General features: G+C 57.6%; 1 protein-coding gene across 1 annotated transcript in view; it reads right to left on the bottom strand.

Annotated features, from left to right (window-relative positions):
* LOC121282430 (voltage-dependent L-type calcium channel subunit alpha-1S-like) overlaps positions 1 to 12,043 on the bottom strand; it is a 746,261-nt gene that overhangs the window by 716,977 nt on the left and 17,241 nt on the right. Inside the window, exon 3 of the mRNA XM_041196142.1 lies at positions 10,967 to 11,106. Within this exon, the coding sequence (XP_041052076.1) occupies positions 10,967 to 11,106 (140 nt within the window). The remainder of the gene's footprint in view (positions 1 to 10,966; positions 11,107 to 12,043) is intronic.

Below are 12,043 nucleotides of genomic sequence, written 5' to 3'. Positions count from 1 at the left end.
CCCGTCCCGGAATCACTCCCTGCTTCCACAAACCCACAATCACTCCTTGCTTCCCCCATCCCACAACCACTCCCTGCTTCCCCCATCTCGCAATCACTCCCTGCATCCCCCATCCCACAATCACTCCCTGCTTCACCTTCCCGCAATCACTCCCTGCACCCCCATCCCACAATCACTCGCTGCTTCCCCCATCCCGCAATCACTCCCTGCTTCCCCAATCTCGCAATCAATCCCTGCATCCCCCATCCTACACTCACTCCCTGCTTCCCCATCCCGCAATCACTCGCTGCTCCCCACATCCCGCAATCACTCCCTGCTTCCGCATCACGCAATCACTCCCTGCTTCCCCCGTCCCACAATCACTCCCTGCATCCCCGTCCTGCGTTATCACTCCCTGCTCCCCCGTCCCGGAATCACTCCCTGGATCCCCAATCCCACAATCACTCCCTGCTTTCCCATCCCGCAATCACGCCCTGATCCCCCATCTCACAAACACTCCCTGCCTGCCCATCCAGCAATCACACCCTGCTCCCCCGTCCCGGAATCACTCCCTGCTTCCCCCATCCCACAATCACTCCCTGCTCCCCCCATCCCACAATCACTCCCTGCTCTCCCATTCCACAATCACTCCCTGCTTCCCCAATCCCACAATCACTCCCTGCCTCCCCATCCAGCAATCACTCCCTGCTCCCCCATCCCGCAATCACTCCCTGCTCCCCTATTCCACAATCACTCGCTGCTCCCCCCAACCCACAATCACTCCCTGCTCCCCGGATCACGCAATCACTCCCTGCTAACCCATCCCGCAATCATTCCCTGCTCCCCCATCCCGCAATCACTCCCTGCATCCGCATCCCGCAATCACTTCCAACTTCCCGGTCCCGCAATCACTCCCTGCTCCCCCCAGCCCACAATCACTCCCAGCTTCCCCCATCCCGCAATCATTCCGTGCTTCCCCAATCCGGCAATCACTCCCTGCTTCCCCCATCTCGCAATCCCTCCCTGCTTCCCCCGTCCCGCAATCACTCCCTGCTTCCCCCATCCCGCAATCACTCCCTGCTTCCCCCATCTCGCAATCACTCAATGCTTCCCCCGACCCGCAATCACTCCCTGCTTCCCCCATCTCGCAATCACTCACTGCTCCCCCGTCCCGCAATCACTCCCTGCTCCCCCGTCCCGCAATCACTCCCTGCTCCCCCATCCCGCAATCACTCCCTGATCCCCCATCCCACAATCACTCCCTGCTCCCCTCATTACACAATCACTCCCTGCTACACCCATCCCGCAATCACTCCCAGCGTCACCCATCTCGCAATCACTCCCTGCTTCCCCCGTCCCACAATCACTCCCTGCGTCCCCGTCCCGCGTAATCACTCCCTGCTCCGCCGTCCCGGAATCACTCCGTGCTTCCCCCATCCCACAATCACTCCCTGCTTTCCCATCCCGCAATCACTCCCTGATCCCGCAACCCACAATCACTCCCTGCTCCACCCATCCCACAATCACACCCTGCTCCCCCCATCCCGCAATCACTCCCTGCTCCCCCATCCCACAATCACTCCCTGCTTTCCCATCCCGCAATCACTCCCTGATCCCCCAACCGACAATAACTCCCTGCTTCCCCCATCCCACAATCACTCCCTGCTTCCCCTTCCCGCAATCACTCCCTGCACCCCCATCCCACAATCACTCCCTGCTTCCCCCATCCCGCAATCACTCCCTGCTTCCCCCATCTCGCAATCACTCCCTGCATCCCCCATCCCACAATCACTCCCTGCTTCCCCATCCCGCAATCACTCCCTGCGGCCCCCATCCCGCAATCACTCCCTGCTTCCGCATCCCGCAATCACTTCCTGCTTCCCGGTCCCCCAATCACTCCCTGCTCCCCCCATCCCACAATCACTCACTGCTTCCCCCATCCCGCAATCATTCTGTGCTTCCCCAATCCTGCAATCACTCCCTGCTTCCCCCATCTCGCAAGCCCTCCCTGCTTCCCCCATCCCGCAATCACTCACTGCTTCCCCCATCTCGCAAACACTCCCTGCTTCCCCCGACCCGCAATCACTCCCTGCTTCCCCCATCTCGCAATCACTCCCTGCTCCCCCGTCCCGCAATCACTCCCTGCTCCCCCATCCCACAAACTCTCCCAGCTCTCCCATCCCACAATCACTCCCTGCTTCCCCATCCCACAATCACTCCCTGCCTCCCCATCCCGCAATCACTCCCTGCTCCCCCATCCCGCAATCACTCCCTGCTTCCCCCATCCCACAATCACTCCCTGCTTCCCCCAACCCGCAATCACTCCCTGCTTCCCCCATCTCACAATCACTCCCTGCTTCCCCATCCCGCGTAATCACACCCAGCTTTCCCGTTCCACAATGATTCCCTGCTTCCCCCCGTCCCACAATCACTCCCTGCTTCCCCATCTCGCAATCACTCACTGCTTCCCCCATCCCGCAATCACTCCCTGCTTCCCCAATCTCGCAATCACTCCCTGCATCCCCCATCCCACACTAACTCCCTGCTTCCCCATCCCGCAATCACTCGCTGCTCCCCACATCCCGCAATCACTCCCTGTTTCCGGATCCCGCAATCACTCCCTGCTTCCCGGTCCCACAATCACTCCCTGCTCCCCCCATCCCACAATCACTCCCTGCTTCCCCCATCCCGCAATCAATCCGTGCTTCCCCCATTTCGCAAGCACTCCCTGCCCCCCCATCACGCAATCATTCTGTGCTTCCCCAATCCCGCATTCACTCCCTGCTTCCCCCATCTCGCAAGCCCTCCCTGCTTCCCCCATCCCGCAATCACTCACTGCTTCCCCCATCTCGCAAACACTCCCTGCTTCCCCCGACCCGCAATCACTCCCTGCTTCCCCCATCTCGCAATCACTCCCTGCTCCCCCGTCCCGCAATCACTCCCTGCTCCCCCGTCCCGCAATCACTCCCTGCTCCCCCATCCCACAATCACTCCCTGATCCCCCATCCCACAATCACTCCCTGCTCCCCCCATCCCAGAATCACTCCCTGCTTCCCCCATCTCGCAATCAATCCCTGCTACACCCATCCCGCAAACACTCCCTGCTTCACCCATCTCGCAATCACTCCCTGCTTCCCCCGTCCCACAATCACTCCCTGCATCCCCGTCCCGCGTAATCACTCCCTGCTCCCCCGTCCCGCAATCACTCCCTGCTTCCCCCATCCCACAATCACTCACTGCTTTCCCATCCCGCAATCACTCCCTGATTCCCCATCCCACAATCACTCCCTGCTCCACCCAGCCCACAATCACTCCCTGCTCCCCCCATCGGGCAATCACTCCCTGCTCCCCCATCCCACAAACTCTCCCAGCTCTCCCATCCCACAATCACTCCCTGCTTCCCCATCCCACAATCACTCCCTGCCTCCCCATCCCTCAATCACTCCCTGCTCCCCCATCCCGCAATCACTCCCTGCTTCCCCCATCCCACAATCACTCCCTGCTTCCCCCAACCCGCAATCACTCCCTGCTTCCCCCATCTCACAATCACTCCCTGCTCCCCCATCCCGCGTAATCACACCTAGCTTTCCCGTTCCACAATGATTCCCTGCTTCCCCCCCGTCCCACAATCACTCCCTGATTCCCCATCTCGCAATCACTCACTGCGTCCCCCATCCCGCAATCACTCCCTGCTTCCCCAATCTCGCAATCACTCCCTGCATCCCCCATCCCACACTAACTCCCTGCTTCCCCATCCCGCAATCACTCGCTGCTCCCCACATCCCGCAATCACTCCCTGTTTCCGGATCCCGCAATCACTCCCTGCTTCCCGGTCCCACAATCACTCCCTGCTCCCCCCATCCCACAATCACTCCCTGCTTCCCCCATCCCGCAATCATTCCGTGCTTCCCCAATCCCGCAATCACTCCGTGCTTCCCCCATTTCGCAAGCACTCCCTGCCCCCCCATCACGCAATCATTCCCTGCTTCCCCCCATCCCACAATCACTCCCTGTGCTTTCCCCATCCCGCAATCACTCCCTGCTCCCCCATCCCACAATCACTCCCAGCTTCCCCCATCCCACAATCACTCCCTGCTTCCCCTTCCCGCAATCACTCCCTGCACCCCCATCCCAGAATCACTCCCTGCTTCCCCCATTCCGCGATCACTCCCTGCTTCCCCCATCTCGCAATCACACCCTGCATCCCCCGTCCCGCAATCACTCCCTGCTTCCCCGTCCCACAATCACTCGCGGCTTCCCCCATCCGGCAATCATTCCCTGCTCCCCCATCCCACAATCACTCCCTGCTCCCCCGTCCCAAAATCACTCCCTGCTCCCCTGTGCCACAATCACTCCCTGCTCCCCCATCCCACTATCACTCTGCTCCCCCCATCCAGCAATCACTCCCTGCTTCCCCCATCTCGCAATCAATTCCTGCTACCACCCATCCCCGCAATCACTCCCTGCTCCCCCGTCCCGCAATCACTCCCTGCTCCCCCCCAACCACTATCACTCCCTGTCCCCCGATCCCCGCAATCACTCCCTGCAACCCCATCCTGCAATCACTCCCTGCTACCCCATCCCGCAATCACTCCCTGATCCCCCATCCCACAATCACTCCCTGCCTCCCCATCCAGCAATCACTCCATGCTTCCCCCATCTCGCTATCAATTCCTGCTACACCCATCCCGCAATCACTCCCTGCTCCCCCGTCCCGCAATCAATCCCTGCTTCCCCCATCCCACAATCACTCCCTGCTTTCCCATCCCGCAACCACTCCCTGATCCCCCATCCCACAATCACTCCCTGCTCCACCCATCCCACAATCACTCCCTGCTCCCCCCATCCCGCAATCACTCCCTGCTCCCCACATCCCACAAAATCGCCCTGCTGTCCCATCCCACAATCACTCCTTGTTTGCCCATCCCACAATCACTCCCTGCCTCCCCATCCCGCAATCACTCCCTGCTCCCCCATCCCGCAATCACTCCCTGCTTCCCCCATCCCACAATCACTCCCTGCTTCCCCCAACCCGCAATCGCTCCCTGCTTCCCCATCTCACAATCACTCCCTGCTCCCCCATCCCGCGTAATCACACCTAGCTTTCCCGTTCCACAATGATTCCCTGCTTCCCCCCCGTCCCACAATCACTCCCTGATTCCCCATCTCGCAATCACTCACTGCTTCCCCCATCCCGCAATCACTCCCTGCTTCCCCATCTCGCAATCACTCCCTGCATCCCCCATCCCACACTAACTCCCTGCTTCCCCATCCCGCAATCACTCGCTGCTCCCCACATCCCGCAATCACTCCCTGTTTCCGGATCCCACAATCACTCCCTGCTTCCCGGTCCCACAATCACTCCCTGCTCTCCCCATCCCACAATCACTCCCTGCTTACCGCATCCCGCAATCATTCCGTGCTTCCCCAATCCCGCAATCACTCCGTGCTTCCCCCATTTCGCAAGCACTCCTTGCCCCCCCATCACGCAATCATTCCCTGCTTCCCCCATCCCACAATCACTCCCTGCTTTCCCCATCCCACAATCACTCCCTGCTCCCCCATCCCACAATCACTCCCAGCTTCCCCCATCCCACAATCACTCCCTGCTTCCCCTTCCCGCAATCACTCCCTGCACCCCCATCCCACAATCACTCCCTGCTTCCCCCATTCCGCAATCACTCCCTGCTTCCAGCATCTCGCAATCACACCCTGCATCCCCCATCCCACAATCACTCCCTGCTACACCCATCTCGCAATCACTCCCCGCTTCCCCATCCCATAATCTCTCCCTGCTCCCCCCATCCCACAATCACTCCCTGCTCCCCCATCCCGCGTAATCACACCTAGCTTTCCCGTCCCACAATGATTCCCTGCTTCCACCCGTCCCACAATCACTCCCTGCTTCCCCATCTCGCAATCACTCACTGCTTCCCCCATCCCGCAATCACTCCCTGCTTCCCCAATCTCGCAATCACTCCCTGCATCTCCCATCCCACACTCACTCCCTGCTTCCCCATCTCGCAATCACTCGCTGCTCCCCACATCCCGCAATCACTCCCTGTTTCTGGATCCCGCAATCACTCCTTGCTTCCCGGTCCCACAATCACTCCCTGCTCCCCCCATCCCACAATCACTCCCTGCTTCCCCCATCCCGCAATCATTCCGTGCTTCCCCAATCCCGCAACCACTCCGTGCTTCCCCCATTTCGCAAGCACTCCCTGCTACACCCATCCCGCAATCATCCCTGCTTCCCCCATCCCACAATCACTCCCTGCTCCCCCAATCCCACAATCACTCCCTGCTTCCCCATCCCACAATCACTCCCTGCCTCCCCATACAACAATCACTCCCTGCTCCCCCATCCCACAATCACTCCCTGCTCCCCCATCCCAAAATCACTCCCTACTTCCCCAATCCCACAATCAGTCCCTGCTTTCCCATCCCGCAATCACTCCCTGCTCCCCCATCCCACAATCACTCCCTGCTCCCCCCAACCCACAATCACTCCCTGCTTTCCCATCCCGCAATCAGTCCCTGTTCCCCCATCCGACAATCAGTCTCTGTTCCCCCATCCGACAATCACACCCTGCTCCCCATCCCACAATCACTCCCTGCTTCCCCATCCCACAATCACTCCCTGTTCCCCCCTCCCACAATCACTCCCTGCTTCCCCCATCCCGCAATCATTCCCTGCTTCCCTCATCTCACAATCACTCCCTGCATCCCCCATCCCACAATCACTCCGTGCTTCCCCATCCCGCAATCACTCCGTGCTTCCCCATCCCACAATCACTCCCTGCATCCCCCATCCCACAATCACTCCGTGCTTCCCCATCCCGCAATCACTCCGTGCTTCCCCATCCCACAATCACTCCCTGCTTCCCGCATCCCACAATCACTCCCTGCTCCCCCGTCCCACAATCACTCCCTGCTCCCCCATCCCACAATCACTCCCTGCTCCCCCGTCCCACAATCACTCCCTGCTCCCCCCTCCCACAATCACTCCCTGCCTCCCCATCCCACAATCACTCCCTGCTCCCCCGTCCCACAATCACTCCCTGTTCCCCACATCCCACAATCATTCACTGCTTCCCCCATCCCACAATCACTCCCTGCTTCCCCATCCCGCAATCACTCAATGCTTCCCCGTCCCACAATCATCCCTGCTTCCCCCATCCCACAATCACTCCCTACTTCCCCCATCTCGCAATCACTCCCTGCTTCCCACATCTCGCAATCACTCCCTGCTTCCCCCGTCCCTCAATCACTCCCTGCTTCCCCCATCTCGCCATCACTCCCTGCTCCCCCGTCCCGCAATCACTCCCTGCTCCCCCGTCCCGCAATCACTCCCTGCTCCCCCATCCCGCAATCACGCCCTGATCCCCCATCCCACAATCACTCCCTGATCCTCCATCCCACAATCAGTCCCTGCTTCCCCGTCCCACAATCAGTCCCTGCTCCGCCGTCCCACAATCACTCCCTGCTCCCCCGTCCCACAAGCACTCCCTGCTTCCCCGTCCCGGGTAATCACTCCCTGATCCCCCGTCCCGGAATCAGTCCCTGCATCCCCCATCCCACAATCACTCCCTGCTTTCGCATCCCGCAATCGCTCCCTACTCCCCCATCCCACAATCATTCCCTGCTCCACCCAACCCACAATCACTCCCTGCTCCCCCCATCCCGCAATCACTCCCTCCTCCCCCATCCCACATTCACTCCCTGCTACCGCATCCCACAATCACTCCCTGCTTCCCCCATCCCACAATCACTCCCTGCTTCCCCATCCCACAATCACTCCCTGCTCCCCCATCCCACAATCACTTCCTGCTTCCCCCATCTCGCAATCATTCCCTGCTTCCCCAATCTCACAATCACTCCCTGCTTCCCCCATCCCACAATCACTCCGTGTTTCCCCATCCCGCAATCACTCCCTGCTTCCCGCGTCCCACAATCACTCTCTGCTCCCCTGTCCCACAATAACTCCATGCTCCCCCGTCCCACAACCACTCCCTGCTCCCCCATCTCGCAATCACTCCCTGCTCTCCCATCCCGCAATCACTCCCTGCTCCCCCGTCCCACAATCACTCCCTGCTCCCCCCTCCCACAATCACTCCCTGCTCCCCCCATCCCACAATCACTCCCTGCTCCCCCGTCCCACAATCACTCCCTGTTCCCCACGTCCCACAATCATTCCCTGCTTCCCCCATCCCGCAATCACTCCCTGCTCCCCCATCTCGCAATCACTCCCTGCTCTCCCATCCCGCAATCACTCCCTGCTCCCCCGTCCCACAATCACTCCCTGCTCCCCCTCCCACAATCACTCCCTGCTCCCCCCATCCCACAATCACTCCCTGCTCCCCCGTCCCACAATCACTCCCTGTTCCCCACGTCCCACAATCATTCCCTGCTTCCCCCATCCCGCAATCACTCCCTGCTTCCCCATCCCGCAATCACTCACTGCTTCCCCGTCCCACAATCACTCCCTGCTTCCCCCATCCCACAATCACTCCCTGCGGCGCCCATCCCGCAATCATTCCCTGCTTCCCCCATCCCGCAATCACTTCTTGCTTCCCCCATGTCACAATCACACCCTGCTTCTCCCGTCCCGTAATCACTCCCTGCTCCCCCCAGGCCACAATCACTCCCTACTTCCACCATCTCGCAATTACTCCCTGCTTCCTGCGTCCCGCAATCACTCCCTGCTTCCCCCATTTCGCAATCACTCCCTGCTCCCCCATCCCACTATCACACCCTGCTCCACCATCCCACAATCACTCCATGCTTCCCCCATCCCACAATCACTCCCAGCTTCCCACTCCCGGAATCACTCCCTGCTTCCCAAATCCCACAATCACTCCCTGCTTTCCCATCCCGCAATCACTCCCTGCTCCCCCATCCCACAATCACTCCTTGCTCCCCACATCCCACAATCACTCCCTGCTTCCCCATCCCACAATCACTCCCTGTTCCCCCATCCCACAATCACTACCTGCTTCCCCCATCCCGCAATCACTCCCTGCTTCCCCCATCTCGCAATCACTCCCTGCTTCCCCAATCCCACAATCACTCCCTGCTTGCCCATCCCGCAATCACTCCGTGCTTCCCCCGTCCCACAATCACTCCATGCTCCACCGTCCCACAATCACTCCTGGCTCCCTCATCCCACAATCACTCCCTGCTCCCCCATCCCGCAATCACTCCCTGCTCCCCATCCCACAATCACTCCCTGCTCCCCCATCCCACATCACACCCTGCTCCCCCCTCCCACAATCATTCCCTGCTCCCCCCATCCCACAATCACTCCCTGCTCCCCTGTCCCGCAATCACTCCCTGTTCCCACCATCCCACAATCACTCCCTGCTTCCCCCATCCCGCAATCACTCCCTGCTTCCCAATCCCGTAATCACTCACTGCTTCCCCGTCCCACAATCACTCCCTGCTCCCCCCATCCCACAATCACTCCCTGCTTCCCCCATCCCGCAATAATTCCCTGCTTCCCCCATCCCACAATCAGTCCCTGGTCCCCCATCCGACAATCAGTCCCTGTTCCCCCATCCGACAATCACTCCCTGCTCGCCCATCCCACAATCACTCCCTGCTTCCCCCATCACGCAATCACTCCCTGTTTCCCCCATCCCGCAATCACTCCCTGCTTCCCTGTCCCACCATCACTCCCTTCTTCCCCCATCCCGCAATCATTCCCTGCTCCCCCATCCCGCAATCTCTCCCTGCTTCCCCATCCCGCAATCACTCCCTGCTTCCCCCATCCCGCAATCACTCCCTGCTCCCCCGTCCCGCAATCACTCCCTGCTCCCCCGTCCCGCAATCACTCCCTGCTTCCCCGGCCCTCAGTCTTCAATAACTTGTTCGAAAGTCTGCTCATTGTCTGCAAGTTTCAGGGTCCAACATCAGAAGTGATCTTATGTACAGGACATATATGATTGGACAGTAAACAGAAACCAGTGAAATGTACATTACACTATTCTCAACTGTAACAGATAACACATCTACTGACTGCTTTCCTCCTGATTGGGAACTTGTTGTAACCTTAATCTGACTAATCTCCCTTGTTAGCCCAGCACAGAAATCTCTTCACTCTGTAGCTCTCAGCAAGAAACCATGCAAACACAGGCTGGCCTCATTTGAAGGTAATAATCAGGAAACGCTACATCTCTCAATGTGACATTAAATCAAACAACTGTTTCAATATCGATAGAATAATTAAATTTTGAGAAGATGTGTGTGATTAAACAGAATCATCCCAGGCAATACATTTCTCAGAACCCATTCTACTAGTCGTATTACCTCAAACAGACTGTCAGCACGTTCTTGGGGGAGCATTATTATCTCAGAGCCAGAAGGTTGCGTGTTCAAGTCTCACTCCAGAAACTTGAGCGCATTATCCAGGCCAATGCTCTAGTGTAGCACTGAGGGAGTGCCCTACTGTCGGAAGTGTGCCCTCTCAGAGACATTGAGGCCCTGTCTGCCTTCTCAAGTGCTTTTTTTTAATTCCACAGTCATTACTGAAAAACAGGGGGTTAGAACTGCAGTGTGTCCTGGGGTCAATAGTTATCCATCAACTAACATCATCAAAACAGATTACCTGGGCATTATCTCACTGCTGTTTGTGGGATCTTGCTTTGCACTAACTGGCTGCCACATTTCCTACATTATGACAATAACTACATTTCAAAACTATTTCACTGGCTGTAAATTACCAGGTAAATGCTTCAGTATAACCCAGTGAAGTTCTTTCCTGGCAACTTGCCTGGACTAAGCTGAACACTTCCCTATTGAAAAATAGTTTGTATGCTGTTGAGTGTTCACCTCTTACACAGAACGTGAGTTAAAAAAACTCTACACAGACAAAATGTATTTGTTTTGCCACAGTGAAGCAAGTCTGAATGTGTTAATTAAAACATCCCTGTGTGAACATACTGTAGGAATAAACAGACCATGCACTACTGACAAACATGGGGCATACCCGACAAAAACTATGACAAAATCCAGTATATTCCAGAAGTTTCGAAGATAGGCATCTGAGTGAAACAGGAATCCATACACGATGATTTTCAAAATCGCTTCAATTGTGAATATGATCAGGAAGATGTATTCGACCTTTTCCTACAAGAGAGAGAATGAGAAAGAGAGGCAGCTGGTGCTGAAATCCTTCAAAGGTCTTTGATCAGCTTTGATCCCCTTCTCCCCCATAACTGACTGCAGCAGTTCCCTTCCTGGACCTCAGCTGAGCCCCAGTTGTAGTCTCCCCCCACCTCCCTATCCCAGGATGCAGTCTCCCCCACCCTCTCCCTAGCCCCTCCCCAACACAGGATGCAGCCTTGACTCCCCTCCCCGCTCCCGAGCTCAGGACGCAGTCTCCCCCACCCTCTCCCTCTCCCAGGATGCAGTCTTCCCCCACCCTCTCCCTACCCCAGGACGCAGTCTCCCCCCACCCTCTCCCTAGCCCAGGACGCAGTCTCCCCTCACCTCTCCCTAGCTCAGGACGCAGTCTCCCCTCCCCTTTCCCTAGCCCAGGACACAGTCTCTCCAACACTCTCCCTAGACCAGGATGCAGTTCCCCACCTCAATCCTCTCCCTAGCCTAGGGTGCAGTTCTCATCTCCCCAAGCAGGTGGGAAGTATTCCATCACACTCCTAACTTGTGCCTTGTAGATGATGGACAGGCTTTGGGGAGTTACTCGCTGCAGCATTCTGAGTCTCATCTACTTGGGCTAAGGCACGAATTACATCTGATGAAATCAAAACAAGCAGTAGAGATTCAGTGGGCAGGGTGGTACAGGTCAGAAAAGGGAAGGAATTACCACTGGCAGAACATCTCTCTTGAACCCATCAAAGGCAGACACAAGTCTGTACCATCTCTGCTTCATCCTAATAGGATAGGGAAGGGTTGATGAAAGCAAGGAATGATAGCATGAGGTGTAGTTTCTCAGCAAAACACTGAAACAGAATGTAAACTCACTTCAACAGTCTATAGAACACACTGTCCATTGAGTAAGCTGAGGATTGGAGATAGCGCATGCCCAAGTCAGAGGCTGTGGGTT

This window comes from Carcharodon carcharias, chromosome 9 (assembly GCF_017639515.1).
Source record: "Carcharodon carcharias isolate sCarCar2 chromosome 9, sCarCar2.pri, whole genome shotgun sequence".
Lineage (NCBI taxonomy): Eukaryota > Metazoa > Chordata > Chondrichthyes > Lamniformes > Lamnidae > Carcharodon > Carcharodon carcharias.
This window is presented reverse-complemented; position numbering and strand designations above follow the sequence as displayed.